The sequence below is a fragment of the Geotrypetes seraphini genome, chromosome 4 (assembly GCF_902459505.1).
Source record: "Geotrypetes seraphini chromosome 4, aGeoSer1.1, whole genome shotgun sequence".
NCBI lineage: Eukaryota > Metazoa > Chordata > Amphibia > Gymnophiona > Dermophiidae > Geotrypetes > Geotrypetes seraphini.
The window spans coordinates 23,592,050-23,619,874 of record NC_047087.1 but is presented as its reverse complement, the minus strand read 5'-3'; the positions used below and the strand labels follow the sequence as shown (position 1 = coordinate 23,619,874).

Below are 27,825 nucleotides of genomic sequence, written 5' to 3'. Positions count from 1 at the left end.
ATACATCCCAGGGTGCTTAGGGAATTGAGTGATGTCCTGGTGGAACCGTTATCCACGCTATTCAATCTTTCCCTAAGTACAGGAAGAGTCCCATTGGACTGGAAAACAGCTAACGTAATTCCACTTCACAAAAAGGGATGCAGGACGGAGGCTTCAAATTACAGACCAGTGAGTTTCACATCGATAGTGTGTAAAATTATGGAAACACTAATCAAACACAAATTAGACACGATCCTGAACGAGGAGAATCTATAAGATCCCCATCAACATGGATTTACAATGGAAAGGTCCTGCCAGTCCAATCTGATCAGCTTCTTTGACTGGGTAACGAAAAAGCTTGATATGGGGGAGTCCCTGGACGTCGTGTACTTGGACTTCAGCAAGGCTTTCGATAGTGTTCCACACCGCAGGTTATTGAGTAAGATGAGTTTGATGGGATTAGGAGAAACATTAACTGCATGGGTAAAAGACTAGCTCAAAGGTAGACTTCAGAGGGTGGTGGTGAACGGTACTCTCTCCGAAACGTCGGAAGTGATCAGTGGAGTACCGCAGGCTCGGTGCTGGGTCCGATCTTATTTAATATCTTCGTAAGGGACCTGACTCAGAGGCTTCAAGGGAAAATTAAATTATTCGCCGATGAAGCCAAACTATGCAACATAGTAGGCAATAGCACAGTGTCCGACTGTATGAAGCAGGACCTACTCTTACTGGAGCAGTCCTTGAGCATGCACAGATGCATGCTCAAGGCAGGCAGAAGCTGGAAGATCTTCTAGGCATCAGCACGATCTGTACCTGCGTGCCGGTGCCAGATGGGGGGGGGGGGGGGGGTAAGTTTAAGTTGTTCAGGCGGGGGGGGGGGCCGGTTCGCACGGGGGGGGGGGGTTGCCGGTTGGAGCAAGGGGGTCTTTGCGAGCGGGGGGGGGGGCGATGCCGGTTATCGGGGGGGGAACGCATCAAAGCGAGTTTCCATTATTTTCTATGGGGAAACTCGCTTTGATAAACGAGCATTTTGGATTACAAGCATGCTCCTGGAACGGATTATGCTCGTAATCCAAGGTACCACTGTATAGCAGATGACATTACAATTATCATTCCCATAACCTCACTGACGCAAGAGACAGAACAACTCACCTCATCTGTCCTCACTAAGGTAGAACAATGGACTTCACAATTTAAATTAAAACTAAACTCAGAAAAAAACAAGATTGGCAAGTCCTAATTACAAAATCATGAATGCCTCTTTGAGATTAAACGGGTTAGATTACCCAATTAATTCCACTATCAAAATCCTTGGAGTCATCCTGGGCCAATGCTTGACTCTTGAAGATCATACTAACGCTCAGGTTAAAAAATGTTTTTTCATCTTATGGAAACTTCATACCATTAAACACTATTTTGACTTCCTCTCTTTTTGATTGCTGATTCAATCTCTGATCTTAGATTACTGCAATATTATATACTTGGGATCCTTTAAAAAAAAACATCAAACGATTGAGAGTCATTCAGAATGCTGCCATCCGTCGCATTTATGGTCTCAAAAAATCGGATCATGTAAAGCCCTATTACAAAAAATTACACTGGCTGCCGGTGGAAGCAAGGGTCATTTTCATGTTTGCCTGCATCTGCTTCAAAACCATAACAGGTTCATCACCAATCTACCTGTCGCACCATTTTGAATTTCCAGGCACCACTTGCACACGTAGTGCCTACTTGTTTGCTTTTCCATCCTTGAAAGGCTGCATCTACAAGAGATTCCTTATCATTCCAAGCAGGCAAATGGAATAAATACTTAACCAACTTCATTTCAAATGCACCCTCCTATCAAACCTTCAGGAAGTCAATTAAAACCTATATCTTTGATAAATTTCTCTGACTCCTTTTCTGTCTTATTGTATTTTTGAAATGTTTCCGGATAAATCTTGACTAATCCTGACATGCTACTGTAATTTGAAAGTCTTTTTTGTAACATCGCTGTCTGTATAAACATAGTAACATAGTAGACGACGGCAGATAAAGACCCGAATGGTCCATCCAGTCTGCCCAACCTGATTCAATTTAAATTTTTTTTTTTATTTTTTTTTTTCTTCTTAGCTATTTCTGGGCAAAAATCCAAAGCTTTACCCGGTACTGTGCTTGGGTTCCAACTGCTGAAATCTCTGTTAAGACTTACTCCAGCCCATCTACACCCTCCCAGCCATTGAAGCCCTCCCCTGCCCATCCTCCACCAAACGGCCATACACAGACACAGACCGTGCAAGTCTGCCCAGTAACTGGCCTAGTTCAATATTTAATATTATTTTCTGATTCTAAATCTTCTGTGTTCATCCCACGCTTCTTTGATCTCAGTCACAGTTTTACTCTCCACCACCTCTCTCGGGAGCGCATTCCAGGCATCCACTACCCTCTCCGTAAAGTAGAATTTCCTAACATTGCCCCTGAATCTACCACCCCTCAGCCTCAAATTATGTCCTCTGGTTTTACCATTTTCCTTCCTCTGGAAAAGATTTTGTTCTACGTTAATACCCTTCAAGTATTTGAACGTCTGAATCATATCTCCCCTGTCTCTCCTTTCCTCTAGGGCAGGGGTGTCCAATGTCGGTCCTCGAGGGCCGCAGTCCAGTCAGATTTTCAGGATTTCCCCAATGAATATACATGAGGTCTATTTGCATGCACTGCTTTCGTTGTATGCTAATAGATCTCATGCATATTCATTGGGGAAATCCTGAAAACCCGACTGGATTGCGGCCCTCGAGGACTGACATTGGACACCCCTGCTCTAGGGTATACATATTCAGGGCTTCCAGTCTCTCCTCATACGTCTTCTGGCGTAAGCCTCCTATAATTTTCGTCGCCCTCCTCTGGACCGCCTCAAATCTTCTTACGTCTTTCGCCAGATACGGTCTCCAAAACTGAACACAATACTCCAAGTGGGGCCTCACCAATGACCTGTACACCTTCTTCCTTCTACTGACTACGCCTCTCTTTATACAACCCACCATCCTTCTGGCAGCAGCCACTGCCTTGTCACATTGTTTTTTCGCCTTTAGATCTTCGGACACTATAACCCCAAGGTCCCTCTCCCCGTCCGTGCATATCAGCTTCTCTCCTCCCAGCATATACGGTTCCTTCCTATTATTAATCCCCAAATGCATTACTCTGCATTTCTTTGCATTGAATTTTAGTTGCCAGGCATTAGACCATTCCTCTAACTTTTGCAGATCCTTTTTCATATTTTCCACTCCCTCTTCGGTGTCTACTCTGTTACAAATCTTGATATCATCTGCAAAAAGGCACACTTTTCCTTCTAACCCTTCAGCAATGTCACTCACAAACATATTGAACAGGATTGGCCCCAGCACCGAACCCTGAGGGACTCCACTAGTCACCTTTCCTTCCTTCGAGCGACTTCCATTAACCACCACCCTTTGGCGTCTGTCCGACAGCCAGTTTCTGACCCAGTTCACCACTTTGGGTCCTAACTTCAGCTCTTCAAGTTTGTTCAACAGCCTCCTATGAGGAACTGTATCAAAGGCTTTGCTGAAATCCAAGCAAATTACATCTAGCATATGTCCTCGATCCAGCTCTCTGGTCACCCAATCAAAAAATTCAATCAGGTTCGTTTGGCACGATTTACCTTTTGTAAAGCCATGTTGCCTCGGATCCTGTAACCCATTAGATTCAAGGAAGTACACTATCCTTTCTTTCAGCAACACTTCCATTATTTTTCCAACAACTGAAGTGAGGCTCACCGGCCTGTAGTTTCCTGCTTCATCCCTGTGACCACTTTTATGAATAGGGACCACATCCGCTCTCCTCCAATCCCCAGGAATCACTCCCGTCTCCAGAGATTTGTTGAACAAGTCTTTAATAGGACTCGCCAGAACCTCTCTGAGCTCCCTTAGTATCCTGGGATGGATCCCGTCTGGTCCCATCGCTTTGTCCACCTTCAGCTTTTCAAGTTGCTCATAAACACCCTCCTCCGTGAACGGTGCAGAATCTACTCCATTTTCTCGTGTAACTTTGCCAGACAATTTCGGTCCTTCTCCAGGATTTTCTTCTGTGAACACAGAACAGAAGTATTTGTTTAGCACATTTGCTTTCTCCTCATCACTCTCCACATATTTGTTCCCAGCATCTTTAAGCCTAGCAATTCCATTTTTTATCTTCCTCCTTTCACTAATATATCTGAAAAAATTTTTATCTCCCTTTTTTACATTTTTAGCCATTTGTTCTTCCGCCTGTGCCTTCGCCAAACGTATCTCTCTCTTGGCTTCTTTCAGTTTCACCCTGTAGTCCTTTCTGCTCTCCTCTTCTTGGTTTTTTTTATATTTCATGAACGCCAACTCTTTCGCCTTTATTTTCTCAGCCACTAGGTTGGAGAACCATATCGGCTTCCTTTTTCTCTTGTTTTTATTGATTTTCTTCACATAAAGGTCCATAGCTATTTTTATCGCTCCTTTCAGCTTAGACCACTGTCTTTCCACTTTTCTTATGTCCTCCCATCCTAACAGCTCTTTCTTCAGGTACTCTCCCATTGCATTAAAGTCCGTACGTTTGAAATCTAGGACTTTAAGTATCATGCGGCCGCTCTCCACTTTAGCCATTATATCAAACCAAACTGTTTGATGATCGCTACTTCCCAGGTGAGCACCCACTCGAACATTAGAGATACTCTCTCCATTTGTGAGGACCAAATCCAATACAGTCTCTTCCTCTGTAAACCGCTCTGAACTGCTTGTAGTATTGCGATATACAAAAATAAAGTTATTATTATTATTATTGGACATCTAGCACCATATGTCCAAATCAGACTTAGACATATGTTTTGAAAATGCCCCTCCACGTTATAGAGCCATCTTTGGCATCCTGTTGTGTAAGATGTAAATGAGCTACAGATATTTTTCTAGATATTGAAAAGAAGAAGATAAAAAGCATAAAAATAAGTGCCTGATTTGGAGGGGGAGGTTTTTATGCCAATGATTTGAGCAGGAGATGCTTGAGGTTTTTTACCTTTTTGATACCTAGCAAGGTGGTAGCTCCATGTCTGAGGCTTTTCCTACCCCCCATTACAAATTAGCAGCACTAGTCATTTTGATGGGTTTATTTTTATATGTTTAAATATTAATGCATGGCCATTAATTTGGAAAATGGAAAATATGCCTTTTCCCAGCCTTGGTGAAAAGTGGCTTTAGTGCACTTGAAAAACCTGCATAAGGCATGCTAAGGCCACTTTTTGCCTTTGCTTTATAAAAGAGCCTCTTAATACTTTGCAGCACTGGTATTTATGCACAGAAAAGCATTCTAGCACATGTGAAGATGTATGTGTCTACAACACTGAATGCAGATATTTTTGAACCAGACCTGCGTGTGCATGCAACTTTCAACAGTTTATCACTTTGCTTTTTCTTTCAGTGCACCTCCCCCTCAGTTCTTTTTTTGTTGTTGTTGTTGTCATTTTGTTTTTTATACTACCCAAAACAAGATGCGCTCTTACAAATCCCTCTTACAAGCTTAACTGTATACCAAAGAAAAATGGGGAGACCCAATGATCACAACAAAGAAAAATGGAGAGATCCAATTATCTTAGCATTTTTTTTGGTACTTCAGCTTGTCTACGGTGTTCTTTGCTCACATGTTTAAAGACAATAGACTATTTTCAGTCCAATTCTTTATATGTGAGGTTGCAAACCATTGGACCCCTGAGGAAGGCGTGTTCGCCGAAACACAGACCGTGTAGGGTCCGGTTGGATTTTTATCACAGTATTTTTTATCATTGTACTTTTTTAATTAAATTTTCATGGTTTTATATGTCAGTGTTTAATAAATTAGCTCCAGAACATCTGTATCCAGTTTTTGGTTTTGTTTTCAGGGGGGGGGATAACTCTATACCAATACATACACTGTTCAAATGTAGGAGGAGAACGACCTCAGTGGCTTAGTGTGTAATACAGAAACACACATAGCACTGCTATAGATTCTGGTGAATAATTATCAATTGTGTGAGGCCAGCTCTTATTTTATTCATTTATTTACAATGAACAAAAAACACCCCGCACACGAACGCACCTCTACACTATCTCCTCCAACTCGCCTTGCACGTGCCTCAGCTTCTCCCGCCAGCTGGTTCTCGCCACGCCCGCCTCCGTAATTTCCGGTTCCGGCTGTTCCTTAGCAACGGCTGAAGCTGTGGTTTGTTGACGGTTGCGGAGGCCGGAGAGCAGCATGGTAAAAAGTTTGGTTCTTTTTTTATCTCTGACTGTGGCCGAATAAGCGTAAATGTATTCAGTGGCTTTCGGACAGCGGTAGCGAGTGGAAGCGGACGGAATATAAGTCGTTTATGTTTCTCTCGGCGCCGCTTTGAGCGGGTCTGAGGCACCGCCTGAGGGGAGCCTCGGAGGCCGCTGGGGTTGTTGCCCTGCCTGAGCTCCTCCTCCTGAAGCCCGTTCGCTTGAGCGTTTTAGTTGCTTTCCTGATCGGGAGGAGTGTTGTTTTTAAGAAGAAGGTTTTTGTTTGTTTTGTTTCACCCACACACCGAAAAGGTGAATGTTTATTATTTCCATGTTATATCGGGCCCCCTCTTCTATGTATAACTCTGGCAAAGAATCTGGGAAACCAGGATTCAAATCCTCCTCCTCCCACTAACGTGATTCTTGAGCAAGTCACTTCGTACTCCATTTCATCTGCTGCAAACTTAGGATCCAGTTTACTAATTTGTGAATTTTTCTGCAAGTTAGGTGTGTTTTGCTTTACCCTGCCTCTGAATGCTGAGAGCGAAAAGAAGTGCTTTTAGAGGAGGGGAAAGGGTGGGAGGTGGGCCAACCTAGACTTAGTTGTACTGCAGGTATAACCAAAAGTCTAGGGAGATCGCTCAGTCAAAACAGGTATAAGTTCCAAATAGGGGCCACTGAGCGATCAGCTCAGCAGCCTCGGCAACCTGTCCAACCCCCTCCCATTGCAACGATCGCAGCAGGAGAGATGCCTAATCTCTCCTGCCGCGATTGTGATCCCCCCTGACAAAATCCCGAACAGGCAAGGTCCCTCTCCCCTTCCATGCATATCAGCCTCTTGCCTCCCAGTACATACATCCTCCTTGGATTTCTACTTCCCAAATGCATCAGGCTGCTCTTCTTTACATTGAATTTTAGTTGCTTAAGGTTTAGTTTAGTTGCTAGACATTAGACCATTCTTCCAACTTTTGAAATCCTTTTTCATGTTTTCCCCTCCCTTCGGGGTGTCCACTCTGTTACAAATCTTGGTATCATCGAAAACAAGGCAAACCTTTCCTTCTAACCCTTTAGCAATAACACTCTGAAACATATTGAACAGAATCAGCCCCAGTACCGATCCTTGAGGCCTCCACTACTCACCTTTCCTTAATCTGAGCAAATTTCGTTAACCACCACCCTCTGGCATCTATCCTTCAACCAGTCTCTAATCCAGTTCTCCACTTTGGGTCCTAACTTCAGCCGGTCAAGTTTGTTCAAGAGCCTCCTATGAGGAACCATGTCAAAGGCTTTGCTGAAATCTAACTAAATTATACCTAGCACACCTTATCAATTTTGTTCTCTTGTTATCCAGTCAAAGAATTCAATCAGATTCATTTGGCATGATTTACCTTTAGTAAAACCATGTTGTCTCGGATCCTGTAACCCATTTGATTCTAGGAATTTCACTATCCTCTTCTTCAGCAACGCTTCCATTATTTTTCCAATAACTGAAGTGAAGCTTACAGGCCTGTAGTTTGCCGCTTTTGTGAAAAGGAACTACCTCTACTCATCTCCAGACCCCACAGAATCACTCCCATATCCAGGGATTTATTGAACAAATCTTTAAGAGGAGTCACCAAAACCTCTCTGAGCTCCCTCAATATACTGGGATAAATTCCGTCCAGTCCCAAGGCTTTGTATAGTGACAATTCCATTATATGTAGTAAAATAGTAACATCTTGATATGCTGCAGGATGGCAGCCTCTTTATATGTGGCCTAGTGGTGATCTACCCAGTGCAAGCTTCCTTATATTCTTCATAGGGGAAGCATCCTTTATGCTGTATACTGTCCGTTTCCAGCTCCTTAGTACCTCTTCTCTCTTATCTCTCCCTATACTCTGCCCTGGGAGCTCCGTTCTTCGGGTGTGCTCTCTTAACTGTACCCTTCTCTACTGCCAACTCCCAACCCGGTCCCTTCAACCTTGCTGTGCCATATGCCTGGAGCAAACTATCCGATTCTGTACGTCTAGCTCTGGCTCTAGTAATATTCAAATCCAGGCTGAAAGCCCACTTTTTTGAAGCTGTATTTAAGACCTAACTCTAAACCACTTATAAAGCACCCTTATCCGTTTGTCACTCCCTCTATAGTCGCCTACCCTATCTATCTCATCATTTCCTGTATAATTTCCTACCTGAGCAGTATATATAGATTCCCCCTTCTGTCCAGTTTGTCTGTCATAATTAGATTGTAAGCTCTTTCGAGCAGGGACTCTTGCATATTCAATATACAATGCTGCGTAAACCTGGTAGCACCATAAAAATAATAAATAGTTGTATGATGGCAGCCTTCTTATCTTCTACATGGTAGCAGCATTCTTCATTGTTGCATGATGTAAACATAATTATGTGCTGCATGATAGCAGCGTTCTTGTCTGCTCTATGATGGTGACATCCTATGTTGCATCCTAATGTCCTGCAAGGTGGCAGAGACTTTTCAGTGAGATCAGTTCAACACACTTCTTCTTTCTGCTACATGGTACTGACCCTGTGCTATGCACTGGCAGTAGCCTCAGTATCCTCATAGACAGACCTCTACCATGTTACACAATGCTAGTTCCAAGTTCTACTACTCTACGACAGTGGTTGTTTTGTGGTTCTGTATCAGCCTTCACTTTTCCTTCACCATGTTAGTGCCCTCATGGACTATGCAGGTTCCAGTCTCTGGTTCTGTATGGTGTCACTTCCACAGGAGTGCCTCAGATGGTGCATAATGGCAATCCAAAGGAGGCATATTGATGGCACTTGGCTTCTCTCACTGCATCTTCCTATTGGCCTCTATAGGAACACCTCATCTTTTGTACACAGTTTTGGCTCCTTTTCTTTGTACAGTACCAGCATCTTCTTTAAGATAGACAGTGTCTAACTCCAACTTTCACCTTTTGTCAGTATTGCCCAGCCTCCTGTTTTACACTGCAGTTCTATCATTCACTCAGTGGAATCTGCCTCTTCCTTGTCATCAGCAGCAGGTGAATCCAGACGAATGGGTTAAGTCCACCTACCAGCAGGCGGAGATAGAGAACACAAAGTTGAGCTCTGGCATATATGCGATTGTATGCGTGCTGGTAATTCAGTATTTTCTATGTCTGTAGGCGGATGGATGGTCTCATCTTCCTGATGAGTGGCTTGCAAGCAGTGACTCAGTCTAACTCCACCAGGCTCACTTCAGCTCTTGTTTTGGCTATGCTAACTCAGCTGAGCGAGGGGATTAGGCCTCATGGGTGCCTATTTGGGTGTAGCCAGTGGTGTAGGTTCCCTACCCGTCCCCTGGACCCCATCTGCTATTTGCTCTGCACTCCAAATCCTTCCTCACCTTAAAAAAAAGAGAGAGATCTGCCTCTTCTCTTTTGTGGTTCTTTCTTACCTATGGCATGTTCCAGCATAGCTTTCTCGAGTTTCCTGTGTCCTTTTAGCAACAGTTTCTTTTGTTGCTCTTTGGTTTGGCTGCAATGCAATTTATTCCATTAGCTCCAAGGTTGGTATTTTGTCTCTACAACCTGCAGAGTTTCCAGGTTTGGACAAGTTCCTGGAGGAAAGGTCCATAGTCTGCTATTTAGACAGACATGGGAGAAGCCAGTGCTTGCCCTGGGATAGATAGCGTGAAATGTTGCTGCTACACATGCTTTGCTCCTGTTGCAAGGGAGGTATTGGCAGTGCCTTTCTAGGTGTCGGTACTGGGCTTGCTCCAACTGGCAGTATCCTTGGCTGTGACATTGGAATTTTTGCTTCTCAATTTCCTCTTTTGAACCCCACAGTTCATGGGAGCCAGGGTCTGCATGGTCCATGCTTTGCTCATTAGTGCCAGTCATTAGGACATAAACACATAAGTGTTGACATTCTGGGGCAGACCAAGGTCCACTGAGCCCAGTATCCTATTTTCAATAGTGGCCAATCGAAGTCACAAGTTCCTAATAAGATCCCAATTTTGCCTTCTATGGGTTTTCTTGGAGAAAAGAGATCTCTTGGTGCAAGGGGGTGTATAGACTTGACCATATGGCAGACATGCCATTCAGATGTGTCTCCATCTTTGATTTCAGTCACTTGAAGCCTGACACATTTCTTCTCCCATCGAACATGCTGGTTGCCCACTGGGAGCTTTACTGGTAAAGCAGTTTCCAAGAATATTCCCCATACCAGGCTGAGCTTGCCAAACTTAAGCTCCCAGAAAAAAAAATCCCTTTTTGGAGTTGGAAGTTTACTAATTGGTAATCAATTAGGGTAATTTTTAAGGATGAGGCAATGTGGAATGTTGTGGCAGTTGACGGTAGGGGCAGTAAGCATAGTGGTGTTGCAGTTACAGGGGATAGTTTATGGGTGGTGGGCACTCTTTGACCTATGAGGCCAGGTTGGAGATGGTGGGCCAGTTCTGGGGGTGTAGTTTTTGGAGGGTGCAGGCAATTGGGGGAGTTTGGGAAAATAGAATTACTACTACTACTACTATTAGTATTTATTTCTGGAGTGCTACCAGACGTGCTCAGTGCTGTACAAAGTCACAAAGGAGACGATCCCTGCTCGAGTGAACTTACAATCTAAACCGTCAAGACAGACATACAGGATGCCAGAGTAAGGGTTACAGTCAGAGGGGATGGTTAAACTGCTAGCTAGGGTGGAGAGCAGAGGGCAGTAGGTTTATGAGTTGAAGGCTGTCTCAAAAAGGTGGGTTTTAAGCCTACTTTTGAATAAGGGAAGGGAAGTTCTCTGTAAGTTTCTAAGCTAGAAAAGCTTGAATTCATGTTCCCACAAAAATGTGTTAAGCCATTTTTTGATGGGGAGGCTTGTTTCTTTGAAACCTCTGTTCTGATTTGGCCCCTTTTCAAAACAGATGTATCCATTACCTGTTTTTCCCACATGCAAAATGTTATCCCATTCCATTACATTTTCTATGATACAGAAGCCAGAACTCTTCTCCTATATAAATGCATTTCAGCCATTTTTAAAGGGGCTTATTTTTCTGGAACCTCAATTTAGCCCATTTTTGATGTGCCATATTAACTAGTTTCCTCTCGTGTCAGTTTCATCCTATTTCATTAGATGTTTGCCTTATTCTTGCCCCCTTTTTTAAATTCAAATATCCTCAGTCTTCCTTTTGCTTTCTGTACCCTCATTTTCACATCAGTCTCCAGTGACAGACTCAAATCCATGTTAACTCCTACGGTAGACTTTTACTTTCTCTAGCAAAGGGAAAGATGATGTGCAAGGAGATCTTTCCATACACAATCCTCTCAGTTTTATCAGAGTTTATCTTGATCATGTTATTGAATATTTCGTTATGAATCAGTTTACATCTCAAATAAAGGAATAAAGGAGTCCCATCTGTGTTTTAAGAAAGGAACAATTGGACATCTTCAGCTTAACTATGTATTTCAACTCCCAGATCCCTTTTGAGGCCCTCAGGAGTTGAAGGAGAGCATTAAACAGGATTGGAGCCAAGAGTGAACATGATGGAAACCCACAGGACAAAGAAAAGAGGGTTTTAATCTATTGGCTTTATCTAATTTGTTATAGAAGCAATTAATAAATCATAATAAATAATTGGTTTCTATGTCCATAAACATATCTAGTACTAGTAGCGTTTTGCTTATGCTTGTTCTGTATGACTGTAATGTTTTCAATTTTTTCACTACTTTGTTATACACGAGTTCCCATTCCTAGAAAAAATGAGTGAATTTGAAACAATGCCTCCCTAATTATGAAATAACTATCTTTTAAAGTATTGCCAAGCAGACAGTCATGATCCCAGGATCATTGGTTTGCTAGCCATATAAATGAGTACAATATGAAATTTAGTTCATACAGTTGAAAAAGCCTATTTCTATGAGCTAATTTTAAATGGAGAAAAGCAGTTTTTTATTACCACAATAAACCCTGTATTATCAAGCTTGTACCAGCCTAGACAATAATTTTGACTCATGAGTATAACTTAGTCATAGTCAATATCAGGTTGTTACATGTGCAGCGTATCGGGTTTTATAGCTTAATTGCACTCCTGTTACAGTAAATGATCTATTCCTTAACAAGGCATGGGAATAGGAAACCAAATGCTGCTTATCTTAATTGTAAACTAATTTTCACAGTTTTAATTTCTTATAGGCTGAAGTAGAAGAAACTCTGAAGAGAATTCAATCCCATAAAGGAGTTGTTGGACTTATAGTTGTAAATGCAGAAGGTAATTTTTCTAACATTTTTACAGTGAAACAATTGCTTTTCCAGCATTAAATCTGTTGGGGTTTTTTTTTACTAATGTAAGTCCACGACAGCTCTGGGTATTTACTATACTCACAGAGCAGTAATTCAGCTCAAAATTTGAATTACAGGTTGCTTCAAGAGGGAAGAAAAGTGATGGTTAGAAGGGAAGAGCCAAACAATGAATGTGCATGTCCGTACAAGTTACAAAACCATTGGCTCTATTTACAGATTTGTTGGCGGAGGTCATCAGAAAAGAGTGGTTATAGTAATACAACAAGCAGTTAAGCTGTGAATATGTGCTTTGGTTTTTTCACTATTATTAACCAGTCCAATGAACTCTTTTGGTTTTTTAAAAATCTTTCTTTTCCTATCTCATTTGCTAATTTAAATTGTTCTTGCTGAAAACACCAGGAAACGTAGCTTTGCAAGTTAGTACGAGGATTTATTCTACAAATAGATGCTTTCATTTAGATGTCCCAAGTGTGCATGGTAGGAACAAATTCTTTTTTTGCCTAATCAGACCAGCCCAGAGTGTATGAATTTTGCTCATCAGTCAGATGGTGGCGAAGATTCCATGCAGATTGAACTATGCTAATAAGGCGGTTCCTGGGCTTGGAGAACTGGCCACCCAGTTGAGCTGAGGTGGACTAAAGTACAGTTGGGGTTCCACACCTTGGGGGATACCTGGAAGAGTTGAGGTCCTTCTTCTGTATTATCAGCTGAACACATCAGAGATTTTTTTTTACCTCTTCATTTCTTAAATGTAAAAATTATCTAATATAATAAAATGATAGGCCGCGCATGCGCACTAAAAAAAACGTGTTCCTTGATCCATCGCGAAAATACGAGTGCGCATGCGCGCCCCTGGCACGTCAGAGGGGACGGGGTATCGAAGCCGAGCGAGCTGCGGAGGTGGAGTGCGGAGGCCTGAGAGCGACCGTGCGCGCACAGGGAGGAGACGGGGAGAGACGCGCTGGACTGGCAGGGGGTTGGAGAAGCGGAAGAGTGAGATACAAACTGAAGAAAAAGGAGGCGGGACTGGCGGCCTAACGCACGGCACGCATAGACGGCGGGGACGGGAGCACCACCCCGATCGGCTCCTCCAGGCCGATGATGCACACAGGGCTTAGACGGCTGACCGCAGCACCGGATCTGACGCTGCAAAAATGGCGGATCCCCCGCTACACCAGTGGGACAAGACTGCAAGCGCCAGGAGAGAGGGGGGAGGCGGCGAGCGTCTACGCCATGGGCCACAATCTCAAGGTTGCCATGGAAACAGAGGGGATCAGGAAATAAACAGATTTAAAAAACAAACAAACAACAGTGGACAAGGACAGAGACACACAGACTCTCACAGAAGGACAGGGGGGCTAAAGAGACAGATTGAAAAAATTACAAAACACAGAGGACAAGGAGAGAGAGACACACAGACACGCACAGAAGGACAGGGGGCTAAAGAGACAGATTGAAAAAAATAACAAAACACTAAGGACAGAGAGAGACACAGGAAACAAATGACAAACAACAGCCAAGGAGATAGATGGGAAAAAAAGGTACACATACAGTAGCCAATTAAAAAGACAGAGAGACAGTAAAAAAAAACCCAACCATACAGTGGCCATGTCAACCGTGCCTCAGAGCGGCCTCGAGGTTCGTTACAGCCGGTAGGCTGTTTTAAAGAAGAGGAGCCGCATGATGGACAGGGGGAGCAGGTAAGGAATGCTGCTGGACAGGAGGAGCAGGGAAGAGGGTCAGGGGGAGAAAGTAAGGAGTGCTGCTGGCCAGGGGGAGCAGGGAAGAGGGTCAGGGGGAGAAAAGAAGGAGTGCTGATGGACAGGGGGAGCAGGGAAGAGGGACAGAGGGAACAGGTAAGGAGTGCTGCTGGACAGGAGGAGGTAAAAGTTAGGGAGAAGGCCTACTGCTGGACAGGTGGAACAGGCAAGGGGTGATGGGTTGACAGCCGAGGAAAGAGAGAGACAGAAAGCGGCCAAGGGGAAAGAAAGAAAGAAAGACACACATACATCTATTCTAGCACCCGTTAATGTAACGGGCTTAAAGACTAGTATATATATAATTGTTTTTTATTTTCCACGTTGAGCTTCAAAACTACTGATTTGTAAACCTCCTGATGGGTGGTTGATTTTTTTTTTTTGATCAGGAGGAGGCTTCTGTATCTATCCACCCTACCCCCACCCCTCAAGAACTCAGATCGGGAGTTATTGAAATGATAAGCAGATCCCAGATAAGATAAAAGATTATGTTTATCACATGGTCCCTAAAAATTCTCGACATGGACCACATTTCGCCTGAAACAGGACTGTATATTCTAAAACATACATATTAAATCAAAAATTAAACTAAATACATCAAATACCTTTGCTTCACAAATTTCTTCAGTATTGAATTATTAAAGTACAAGTGTGCCCAGGCAGCACTGAGGTTTATAAACACATACATACAGGCATTTGAGAGGCAGTGGAAACTATTTGAAATGAAATATAACTGTTATGGGTGAAAGAAAGTATAATCTTGACCAGTGGTATCAAACTCGCGGCCCGCCAGGTACTATTTTGAGGCTCTCAGTATGTTTATTATAATTACAAAAGTAAAATAAAACAGTTTCTTGATCATATGTCTATTTAGCTAAAAATTACAATATTATTATTAAGACTTAGCCAAAAGGAAAGATTTATAAACTAGTTTTACCTCATGCAAAATTGTCATTTCTTTAATAAGACTAACTATTTTTTCTGAGGTTTTCCAAGTACCTACAAATCCAAAATGTGGCCCTGCAAAGGGTTTGAGTTTGAGACCACTGATCTTGACTGTCAATTTTTATCAGACTTTTGCAAGGAAATCGGAGGAAGAAAAGGCCATCCATATGTAGCACTTTAGTATGGAGCAATAAAAATTGCTTCCACTTCTTTTATGTTGGTTTAGACTAGGAGTGAGCAATGATTAAAATTTTTAATCATATGATTAATCTCGGCATGCGAAAGTGAAATAGGAAGTTGTGTCAGGGAAGGGCAGGACACAACGGGGGTAGGCTTCTGAGTCAACCACAGAAGGCATGTGAGAATTGCTGCCTTTGCCTGGGATCTTATGAAGAGCAATGCCTGTTAAGGTAAATTCAGTGAGAGAAGAGATGCTTGATCGCAGGATAGGCAAGGAGAATGAAAGCAATGCTGGAAAACAAAGGGAAGTTAAAAATTCTGTTCAAAGTTTTTAAAGATGTAACCGCAGTTAAAATGTTAACAAGTTAATCAAATTAATAGCATACGAAGGGCCACATTCTATAAATGGTGCCTAACTGTTAAGCACCAGTCCACATGGTCATCATTCAGCCGCTAAGGTGACAGGCATTCCTGTGCATCCTAGAAGTAGGCGCCGGTATTAGGCCAGGTTTTACCTGGCCTGATTTACCGGCGCCCTGTCTACTATATCTATTCTCTGCCTCTAACTTTGCCTACTTTTCAGGTAGGCATCAGAGGGCACCTCAACTTAGACGTAGCTAGGTACCATGTGGAATTCCATGCACAACTTTTATTTGTTTTTTTAAATTATTTTCCAGTGCAATAGGTAAGACATTCTAGACAAATGAGTAATATCCCCATAGCCACGTGCATCTGCAGAAGGAATTCACTCCTGATTTTTCCTTTTGCCTCTGCTGTATTTCACTGGGCTCCTTAGCTCTATCTACAATTCTTTCCTTCAGCACGTGTGCCCGCAGGAGTGTTTGTTCTGCTATCCCGATTTTATTATTTTATTCAGTATAAATTACATGTATAAGTGGGTACTCTGCCTGTGTTTTGCACATGGGTCTGCCTTTGTTCACACATTACTTTGCAAAAACATGCTATGTAAGTTAAGTGAGTGTTTTCAGAACAATGCTTAGGCATCATAACGAAAGATTAGGTTCTTACCTTTGCTAATCTTTTTTCTTGTAAATCCACACTCTGTTACTGGACAAGTGGGTTATGCAACTATGGTCGCCAGCCAGTTTGTAGGAAACCTCAATCACACAGATTGGGGAAGGGAATGAGGTCTGGAAGAGAGGAAGCATGCGGGAGGCAGAAAGAAAGAAATATTGGATGCACAGTCAAAAGGAAGTGCAACCAGAGACTTATAGGGCTCCTTTTACTAAGCTGTGATAGCGGTTTTAAAGCCCGCAGCATTGAGCTGGCGTTAGTTCTAGCCACATAGCGCAGGTTTAGCATGCACTAAAAACGCTATCGCAGCTTAGTAAAAGGAGCCCATAAAATCACCAGCCAACAAAGATAGGAAAAATTATTTTATTTTCAATTTAGTGATCGAAATGTATCTGTTTTAAGAATTTATATCTGCTGTCTATATTTTGCACTATATTTTTTTTGTTTTTCTATACTTGTTATTGAGATGACATTGCATATTTTAAAGTCATCTGCCTTGACATCTTTGGAAAAAAAACAACCCAAATATAAATGATAATTAACATTTTCTCTGCATACAGTGTACTTTGGGTTTTTTTTAACTTTATGGTTACCATAATATATTAATAAGGTTATATTGTGTGTATAATAAAAATGGATGGAAAAATTGCATTACAATTAGTACTATTATGGGGGTGGGGTCTGGGGCAGAGCTTGGATGGGGGTACTTGGTTGATATTTGTTAGACTTGGGGGATACTTGACTTGAAGTTGAGAAGCACTAGCATAACCCACTTTTCCCGGAATAGAGTGGGATTGTACAAGAATAGCATTTGTCTTTGTAAGTAAGCTAGTGTTCTAAACATTTATTTGTGTAGTACTTGCATAAAGTGTGAGCACCTAGGTCATAGAATTGCTCTTAATATGTCCATTTTGGCCGCAATAGCTGACACTTGCTTATTCCCTGAGAAACAATCACTTACCTCCCACCCCCACACACACCCTTTTACAAAACCGCAAAAGCAGGGTTTTTTTAGCACTGGCTGGCACGCTGAATGCTGTGCGCTGCTCCAATGCTCATAGGAACTCTAAGAGCATCGGAGTAGTGCACAGCATTCAGCGCTCCGGCCAGCACTAAAAACTGCTTAACAGTTTTGTAAGAAGGGGGAGGGGGGATTAATATTTTATTTCTCACTTTTTAACTATGTTTTTTTTTCTGCTGTTATTTAAAGATTCCACTAATGAAGCTGGAGATGTGATACAAATATGGAAGCTTGTCTTCTAATTTCTGGGACTGGAACTTTTGAGCACTGTTTTAACATAAAATTGAGTCTGCTTGCAAAAAAATAAAAATATTCCTATTTTTACTTACATCTTTGTTTGCCTAGGTATCCTACTTTGCTCTAAAGCTATAATTAATAGTGTTATTCCAGTAAACATAAGGAGCTTGTTTATCAAGGGAGTTCTTCAGTTTCATGCCATGGGAAAATCTATGATAAATAAGAACAAAAACTGGAAGTGAAAACCACTTTTAGACTAGCCCCCTGTTTTACTAAGGTGCGCTAAGTGTTTTCGCGTGTGCTAACCATTAACACGTCCATAAACCAACATGCACACGTTAGTGTTTAGCGCGTGGTTAGCACACGCTAAAAAGCATAGCGCACCTTAGAAAAAGGAGCCCTAAGTCCTCTGATATTGAAATGCTGACTGTCAAAAAGATGATTTATAATAAAAGTCTTTTCCATTTAAATTTTTAACTGCAGGAATCCCAATCAGAACAACACTAGATAACTCCACCACAGTGCAATATGCAGGTCTTCTCCATCAGCTCTCAATGAAAGCCAGAAGCACAGTGAGAGATATTGATCCTCAGAATGATCTCACTTTTCTCCGAATTAGATCAAAGAAACATGAAATAATGGTAGCCCCAGGTAACACATACTACTGTTTGTTTTTTCCAAGTTAAAACCAAAATGGAATAGTCTCAAAAGAAGGCTGTTTTGATTTGTATTCAAGCCTTCGTTTATTTGCAATAGGGGTACAGAATTGGTGCAAGATTTCCCACCCTGCCCCATGAAACATTCTCTAGCTTGTTATAGAGGCATAACCACTAAAGCTGAGTGATTCTATTTTTCATGACAGCACATTCCTTGATCTCTTTCTTAAGTGGTGCTTCAGCTTATTGAATTAAATATCACTGCAGTGGTTAGATGGGGCATGGGTATGGCATAAAGATCTTCTTCTGCTTCAGCAAGGGTATAGTGGAGTATTCCAGAGGGAGTGCCAGCCTATATATTGGTAACCTCGCTGGAATAAATCAGTTTCTATATTTTCATCTGCTAGCATGTGAAAATGTAACTCACTTGTTCAGAATGGCACTGCAGGGCTAGAGGAAAGGAAATTAGGAGGTATGAGACTATTTCACCATGTTCACCTATAACAGATGTTTTCCATAGATAGCAAGATTGAAAAGGCACACATGTGGATGACATCTTTCTGTAGTGCCACAATAGAAGTGCTCTCCTAGAGCTCTGAAATCAGAGTAAAGTTCTGAATATTTATGGTCTTTCTGTGTACAGTAGTCTCAACTCCTCAGTGAGACAACTCTCAGAGAAGTGGGAGGGAGTGTGTGTCTTTTCATTCCTGCTGTCTATGTCAAACATCTGTTATAGGTAGTCAACATTGCTTTTTTTGTCAATAAGGAAGATTGATAAGGCAGACAAGTGGGTGACTCCCAAGCTTTGAACTGCTCAGAGTTGAATTACCTTAGCCTTTATTAGCAGCCTGCTTAATCAAATGCAAGAGTTGGTCTTGTACAATCCCACTTTATTCCGGGACCAGTTGGTTATGCATCTCTAGCTGCCAAGCACTGTAGAAAGCTTCAAGTAATTGAATTCATAACCCCAAGTTGGGGGGGAGGGGGTACTTGTTGTTTTCTTATGATTGAAGATAATTGTTGGGTATGTGAGGGGGAGGGATATTTGATCTGAATTAGTCTTTGCTAGAATGTTAAGTGATGTTAAAGTGTAAAATAATTTTTATCCTGTATTGTACTTATTGAAAGTTTTAAAAATGAATAAATAATTTATTTTAAAAAAATGAATTCATAACCCCTCCCCTCTGCCAGCCCATCCTAGGGCATGTTCAGTAGCATCCAGTTTTTGCTTTTTACATGCCAAGCCTGTAGAGGTTTATTTCTTCTGCTCTTGTTTTATTTGGATAGTTTCAGTAATGTTCAAGTATTTCCCTCACAGGATCGGACATCGTGCTGTGGAGGTTCTCTGCGGGGACGTCCTTGTGGCGGGAGATTGCAGACTCTTATACTTAGATTGTCTGCTTCTGGGGGGTGCCCTGTTAGCAGAAACTGCAGTAAGCCCCCTGGACTGCCTGCTGGACAAATCGGGACTCTGGGATCGGGAGCCAACTCACCCCAGGTTCGTCCTCTATTGGGTGCAGCACAGGTTGAATGGTTCCATGAAGTGCGCCCGGGATCGGAGCTGGACTGCGTGCCTCCTCCCGGTGGTTGAGTGACGAATCTAAAGGTGGCGGAAGTCACTGGCCATGGTAGTTGGGCTGGTGGGGCAGTCAGAAGACTTGAAATCCAGCTTTACAGCTTCCTGAGGCATTTGATCTCCTTATATGCTATGTATAGCATTGCCTGCTTTTTTCCTGCATCTCTGTATCACAGTGAGTATAACAGGGTGACAGACTGTCTTGACAATTTTTTTTTTGGGGGGGGTCTTAAAAAGGTGTTTTTTTGATGGTTTCCCTGCATGCCCTAAACCCCCCACCCCTAAAATCACCATATTTGGGGGTTCCCTGTTCTTTTCCCAGACATTTTTATTGCAAAATCGGCACCTAGAGGCCATCTTGGATTTTCCATATTTGAATAAAACTATATTTTTTATCGTTAGCAGCTTCGTTTTTGCTCCAAACTTCACAGATGGCCTTCCCAGATTGAGATGTAGTGATATCATGCCTCATTTGCGGTGGATGGCTGTCGGTTGCACAGCTGCGTTCATGTGCGTTGCGGCCCACAAGGAGGATTAAATTTGTATGGAAGTAGTGCTTTTTACCTCAGGGGAGACCACCATTGAGCCTTCTGCCCTTCGGTGGAGTCACTTTTAGTCTACTCTGGATTTGGAGCTCCTGGAGGTTCGATTTCTCATGGGATAGTACGTGGTGTTCCTCCTTTCTCATGTCGTGTGCAGATTCGAACAGTCATCGGAGTCTTCTGATAACTCAGACCCCCATGGCCTATTTGTCCGATGGAATCCACAATGGGATCCATTGCTTGCCCCCCAGTCTTGGTCAACGGCAGTGTGCAACAGCATGATGTGATTGCATTCCATGGCACTGGCCAGGGGCCTTTTGCCCCAAATTCTAGTTTTGTTGACTCTGTCAAGGCTGCAAGTCTCTCCAGCTAGGGGGCATTCTGGAGGTCTGCTCCAGTACAGGGCCAGTGGTCACCCTCGGGACATGAGGGGTCGACTATTTACTAAACTAAACCTTAGGCTTATATACCACATCTTCTCTATAACAGTAGAGCTTGGCATGGTTTACAATAAATTTACCTAAAACTGTGGACGTCTTGGCTGCCTCTTTTGCCCTTCCAGGCCCGTCTACGGCATTGAGCCATCCGAGTGCTCTCAAATGCTGCCAGGCAGGTGTTCCATCAACTGGCAAGGGGGGCACGAGGGATGCCCCTCCCCTGAGTGGGAGTCCCAGTTGCTCTTTTGCTGGCTGATAAGTCTCCGGGTTGCACTGGTTGCAGTACACATGGCAGGAATGGATGGTGTTTGGGCAATCTTCCTCAGCTGTAAGACACTAGGCTCCGGTCACTGTTTCCATCTAGGAGGGCATTGTGCCCTTCATGGCAATTGCGGCTGGGCCGGCACCGAGGGCCTGGACACTAGCACAGCGCTGACCGCAGGAGGGCCTTCTTTCGCTTCCCCTCAGTGGCCCATGTTAGGGCGTCTGATGCATCGCATACAGAGTGCCCAGGAACCGTGTTCTTGGGGGTTCACAATTGGCCGCCACTACCATGGTATGCCGCCCTGGTGCGGCTCTAGTGGAGCTGGGGTGCGGCAGAGTTGCCCTGTTTCCCGCGGTTCCTCTCAGGGTCTGATCGCTTGCAGGATCTGGGTCTCTTTGGTCTTGTGTCTGTCTTTTTGAGACCACGGCCTTGTCAGCCAGGGGCTGTTCGATTGCGGTGATAGCTGCGCTGCTTCACAGCTTGTGGAAGTCCACAGAGGTGGGCTACATGGAAGTTTGGCGGTGCCTCCAGCTTTGGTGCACTAGCCGTCAGGAGGATTTAAATTCTCCCTCGGTTCTTCAGGTGCTGGAGTCTCAGCGGGAGGGGGTTTTTTTTGGACTCCTGTCAGCTTGGACAGTTTGGAGCTTTCAGCTCTCTCTTCGGGTTCCTTATTGTGTTTTGCAGGTTCTGGGGTGCTTCTTCAGAAAGGAGTTGCTATTTCTATGTGTTTCAGATAGTTCGCCTTTTTGGCATTTGTACCTTCCGGTTATGGCCAGGGGATCTTATGGGGGCCAAATTCTGTGGTCCTTGGATGAGCGCAAGCTCTTGTGGCGGTCCTTGGAGGTATCCTCCGGGTTTCGGGTCTCGGACCACCAGTTGGTTTCGTGGGTCCTGCCAGCAAGGGCTAGCCTGCTTTTGGGCGACTATTCCTGCAGCTTATATAGCAGCAGGAGAGCAGCCTCCCCTAGGGTTGTAGGCCCTTTCTACCAGGGGGGTTTCCTCCTGAACCAAGTAGTTGGTGGTGCCCTAGGATGAGATTTACTGGACCTCTACATGGTCCTCTCTGCATGCCTTCTCGAAGTTTTGCAAGATTGGTGTTGCAACCAAGCAGGATGCCGCTTTTGGTGCTTCGGTGTGAGCAGCAAGCTCATCAGTCCCATCCTGAATTTTTTTTTGGGGGGGGGACTGCTCTGTTATGTCCCACTAATCCCGGAATAAAGTGGGATTGTACAAGAACGAAAGATTAGGTTCTTTCCTCTGCTAATCTTCTTTCTTGTAAATCTGCACTTTATTCCGGGAACTCACCCTAGGTATGCCTGATTCGCTGTTCACCTGCCTGGAAATATTGGTAAGCTGGATTTATGTTTCAGTCCTGCTTTTATGGGAGGACCATCTGCTAGATGTAGCAATATATTGGGGGGTTCCCTGAGTTAGCGCCCCCCTTATGTCAGTACAGGCTGTGTCTTCCTATAGCACTGTTTTATAGTTCAGGTTCCAATGTGTGATAACCTGCTTTACATTGTTGCTGGTTTGTATATGTTTATATGAACAGAATTAATCATTTAGTGAGGAATTCCCCGTTTTCCCTCTCTTGTTTCTTTAGATGTTCCCAGCTGCTTAGATACTGATTTGGTGCTACTGAGCATGTCCCAGGATGGGCTGGCAGAGGGAAGGGTTATGAATTCAATTAATTGAATCTTTCTACAGTGCCTGGCGGCTAGAGATGCATACCCATTGGTCCCAGAATAAAGTGTGGATTTATAAGAAAGAAGATTAGCAGAGGTAAGAATCTAATCTTTCGTTAGTTCATAAGGAAAGACTGGCTAACAAGCCTTGATCAAAAGCACTGTCATTTGTTGAAACATGGTCCAAACAGTAGTGCAAAATAACAAAATCCAAATAGCACCAAAAGATTCCACAAAGGAAATGAATCAGCAAAACTATAAAAAGATTATGGAACAGAAGATCGTATATTATAACTTAAAAAGCATCCAAATAACTTAAAAACAATAATCATTAAAAAATCCACAGGATAGAAACCAAACCAACCTGTCCCTCACACTTACCTCAGCTCTTTCCACAGTGTCCCAAGAGCGTTCTCATGCATACTAACATCTGTGCACATCTGTGCACAGACAAAAATTCCAATACATTCTCTCTGAAATATCTTTATTTTTGGAAGCACAAAGATCTCATATACATGCAAATATTCTGCCTGCTTGTCCTAGAATAACAGGTGTTATCCAGAGGCAGGAGGCAGGTATTCTTACATCCCACCAACCTCCCCTGGTTGGCTTCTCAGCTTGCTTATGGAACTGAGGTACTGCAAGCTCTCGTCGGGGGGAAAGCACTTGCACATGCAGGCACTTGCACGTGCAGGCAGTCTGAAAGCTTTTAAGCTCTTAAAGTGCCGGTGCACTTTTGCACTGTCCATACTCAGCTCTGTGGATAACGTCACCCACATGTGTTGCTGCTTGTCCTAGGATAATCATGTTTTGTTGTTAATACATGATTAAATCAACATTATTGGTAATATTTTACTCACTAATTTGATCCTTAAGATGTCATTCCCTCCTCCATTAAGAAACAAGATATTTTAAAAGAAGTCATAGCAGCAATTAAAGCTTTATCGAAAAACAAGTTACCTGGTATCAATGGTATTCCAATTGAATTAATCAAAGGCTCAGAGTGTGCTATCATGGCCCTCACTCATCTGTGTCAACAGATTTAGAAGGAAAAAACATGACTAACCGATTGGTCCTATACCAAAGAAAGGTGATGCCAAGAACTGTAATAAATAACAGAATGATTGCATTAATTCCACACCCCAGCAAAATATTGCTGAAAATAATACAATGGAGACTACAATCATACGTTGAACAAGAACTACTCGAAATTCAGGCTGGTTTCACAAAAGGTCGAGAAACAAGAGACATTATTGCCAATGTTAGATGGATATTGGAGAAGAGCAAACAATACCTAAAGCCACTATACTTTTGCTTCATCTACTACAGCAAAGCCCAAATAATGACGTTACAACTGTATTTGGTCACAATGTCAGAAGAGGAAGATCATTGGAGAAGGGCATTATGTTTGGGAAGCCATTTTACTGACAAGTTTTTGATATGAAAGATCCTCATATGGAAACTCATTCTTTTGTGCAGCAGTAGCAAAGGATCACAAGACTCCTCTTCCTATCATTCAGTGTTGTGTAGTTGGATATCAAAAGGATTCATTAGACCCTGAACATTGGACTGAAGCGAGTCCTGAGAAGATGGAGTCAGGGAATTAGGATATTTATTTTCTGGATTTGAAGACTACAGTAAGGACACAATCGGATCAGAGTAGGGCACTCTCTCTATAGGAGTAAGTCTAAGAAGTGAGAAGGTGTGGTGCAATGGTTAGAACTACAGCCTTGGCACCCTGAGGTTATGGGTTTGGATCCCGCACTGCTCCATGTGACCCGGGCAAGTCACTTAATCCCCATTGCCCCAGGTACATTAGATAGAGTGGGAGCCCGCTGGGACAGTTTGGGAATAATACTTGAATACCTGAATAATTTGTAATCCGCATAGAATTGTAGGATATGTGGAATATAATTTTTTTTTTTTTAAGTTCCATTGGTTGTGTTGGAGACAGAATGTCTGAGGCATTCCTTATGTAATCCTTGACAAAATCTGCACAGACTGTGAGACTTCTCAAAGAGCAGATTTTTTTCAATGTAAATGTTCTCTGAGACAGTTCAGATGGTCCGTTTGTACACTTAGCAACATCCAGTTCTTGTGGTCATGGTCAGGACTGAAGTATCTAACTTCTAAATTTTCCTGCCACATTTTGGGCACAGATGAAATTCTGATTTTAGTGACATGTTGTAATTTTTTTGAATGAAGAAAACCAGCGTCAAACCAAGAACAGTGGGAGAGCTTTGTTTCACATCCATTTGGTTAAACGAAAAAAAGCAAACTGAGAAGCTGAGACTGCTGTACATGGGAAGGGCCACACATACTTGGACCTATGCGCCGAATTCTGAGCTGTGAGAAAGCAGTTCTGTCACCCACTTGTGTACCATATATATTTATTTTTTTCCTGCTCTTCTGGAAGGGTTCAGAAAATAAAATTGTTCTCTGATTGAACCCAGGCAGTAGAGAGTAAAAATGGGATGAGTGTAAAATAAACTAAACTTGTTCTGAATGTATGTATTTTATTTAACCACAAAAAACAGGGAAGAAAATACAAAAATCCAAAAATATCATTCCCAAGACAAAAGCACCACACAAGCCAAGAAAGCTAGCTTATTACTTAAGCGAAAGAAAAGCCTCAGACAAACGGAGAAGTGTACTCACACTCTTCCACCCAAGCATCATAGGCAAAAATATTTTTGGATTTTTGGATTTTATTTAAGGTATATAGAACTATCTAGCACTCCTGCAATTCATGTTAATTATAAACATTTTCTATTAATACATTGAAAATGGTCTCCTGGTTTGAAGAAAAAAAAAAGTCTGCATATGTCCTATTTGTTATAGTAAATATTTATTTTGTATTTTTTCAGATAGAGAATATCTTCTCATTGTAATCCAGAACCCATCTGAGTAGATGAACAGACATTCAATAATGCTAATTTGAAAGATATGGAAGTCACTGCACTGTTCAAATATTTCTTCAGACATGCATGCATACAGCTAATGTCAGACGCATTATTCCTCTAAGTTATTTACCCATCAAATGCACAGCTATAGCTGAAGGAAATGTGGTAGAAGAAAAGTTGACTGTAATTATAGTTCAGTTGTTCTTGATTAAATATGGCTGAATCACACACTTCTATCTATTATGCGCGTTCTTAAACACAATAAAGGCATTTCTACAAGTCCTAAAGTGTGCTAATTGGTTTTTATATTTATTATCATTTTTCTCTTTTAAAAGAAACAATTCAATATTGTAAAAGCATATGCAGAAAGTAGACAGACCCTGCATCAGTTAAAAATATTACAAAATTAATATACTTTCTGTTGGTAATTTCTCTAACTTTGCAGTAGTGGTAGTATTCACAAATGTGCTAAGAATTATAAGCCCCATTTTAGACAGAATGTAGAAATAAAAAATGAGATATTTAGATTAGAATGTGTCCATTTCCACTAGTATCCCTCTAAATGGATTAACTACCCTGCTTGTGGGGGTTGCTTCCACTATCCCTCTGATGGATAGGTTTCTGCCTAATGGGAAAAAACAGTTTGACAAGGCGGTGGCTGCTGCCAGAAGGATGCTGGGCTGTATAAAGAGAGGCGTAGCCAGTAGAAGAAAGAAGGTGTTGATGCCCCTGTATAGGTTGTTAATGAGGCCCCACTTGGAGTATTGTGTTCAGTTTTGGAGACTATCTGGCAAAGGACATAAGAAGACTTGAAGCAGTCCAGAGGAGGGCGATGAAAATGATGAGGTTTGCACCAAAAGACATATGAGGAGAGACTGGAAGCCCTGAATATGTATACCCTAGAGGAAAGGAGGGATAGGGAAGATATGATTCAGACGTTCAAATACTTGAAAGGGATTAATGTAGAGCAAAATCTTTTCCAGAGAAAGGAAAATGGTAAATCCAGAGGACATAATTTGAGATTGAGGGTGGGAGACTCAAGAGCAATGTAAGGAAATTCTACTTTACGGAAAGGGTGGTGGATGCCTGGAATGCGTTCCTGAGAGAGGTGGTGGAGAGGAAAACGGTGACAGAGTTCAAAGAAGTGTGGGATGAACACAGAGGATCTAAAATCAGAAAATAATAATAAATATTGAAGAACTAAGGCCAGTACAGGGCAGACTTGCACGGTATGTGTCTGTATATGGCCTTTTGGTTGAGGATGGGCTGGGGAGGGTTTCAATGGCTGGGAGGGTGTAGATGGGCTGGAGTGAGTTTGACAGAGACTTCAATAGTTGGAACCCAAGCATAGTACCGGTAGAGCTTTGGATTCTTGCCCAGAAATAGCTAAGAAGAAGAAAAAAAAAAGTTTTAATTGAATCAGGTTGGGCAGACTGGATGGACCATGAGCAGTTTTGGTTCTACCCTGCCCATAGTTGCACTGACATGATGATAATTGTACAAATATTTCAGATAAAATATTGTTTTATTAAAATTCAACAGACAGTCCTGTTTCAAGGCATTCATTTGTACAATGGAGGAACATTACAAGTCAGAGAGTGTAAATGCAACTTCCCTGACATAACGCCCTCAAAATTCTGTTCTGCTAGGTTCACTTAAATATACCTAATACATGATGACATTTTACTGCCTGCATATAATTGGTCATGAATACTTGATAACATATAAGGCGCTTGTATGCATATTGGGGAGTGACTGGCCCCCTCATACAAAGATTCCTAAAAGTTACATTTTAATACTAGCTTATCTAATAAAGAAAAGGTACAGAAGAAACCAGGAAAAAGTATTACAATTTAATATACCCACAGAGGAAAAATTATCCATTCACATAGCTTTAAATCATTTCTCTTTAAGAGTCAAACTACTGCTCCCATGTTATTGAGTCATTTAAGAGCATGCACTGAAAATCCCGTGTCTCAGTGAAAGAAAAAGGGGAGTGGCCAATCCACTCCCACAAACCCTACATTTTCCTATATGACTCATCCAGTACAATTTTTAGAGGTTATTATGTCAATCTGAACCCTTGAATATGAAAGTCCCTACGTTATTAGTTTACTAAAATTTT

At 42.3% G+C, this 27,825-nt stretch overlaps 1 protein-coding gene across 1 annotated transcript; it reads left to right on the top strand.

The window, feature by feature from the left end:
- The first annotated feature begins 6,141 nt into the window (after positions 1-6,141).
- DYNLRB2 (dynein light chain roadblock-type 2) lies at positions 6,142-25,982 on the top strand. Its single transcript, XM_033940327.1, has 4 exons — positions 6,142-6,225; positions 12,354-12,429; positions 18,120-18,287; positions 25,665-25,982. The coding sequence occupies exons 1-4, from the start codon at positions 6,223-6,225 to the stop codon at positions 25,706-25,708; spliced, it is 291 nt and encodes a 96-aa protein (XP_033796218.1). The 5' UTR covers positions 6,142-6,222; the 3' UTR covers positions 25,709-25,982.
- The last annotated feature ends 1,843 nt before the right edge of the window (positions 25,983-27,825 follow it).

Coding starts and splice junctions, on each gene's coding strand:
- DYNLRB2 (XM_033940327.1), top strand. Junction 12,430..18,119: donor TATAGTTGTAAATGCAGAAG/GTAATTTTTCTA, acceptor TTTTAACTGCAG/GAATCCCAATCAGAACAACA. Junction 18,288..25,664: donor TGAAATAATGGTAGCCCCAG/GTAACACATACT, acceptor GTATTTTTTCAG/ATAGAGAATATCTTCTCATT.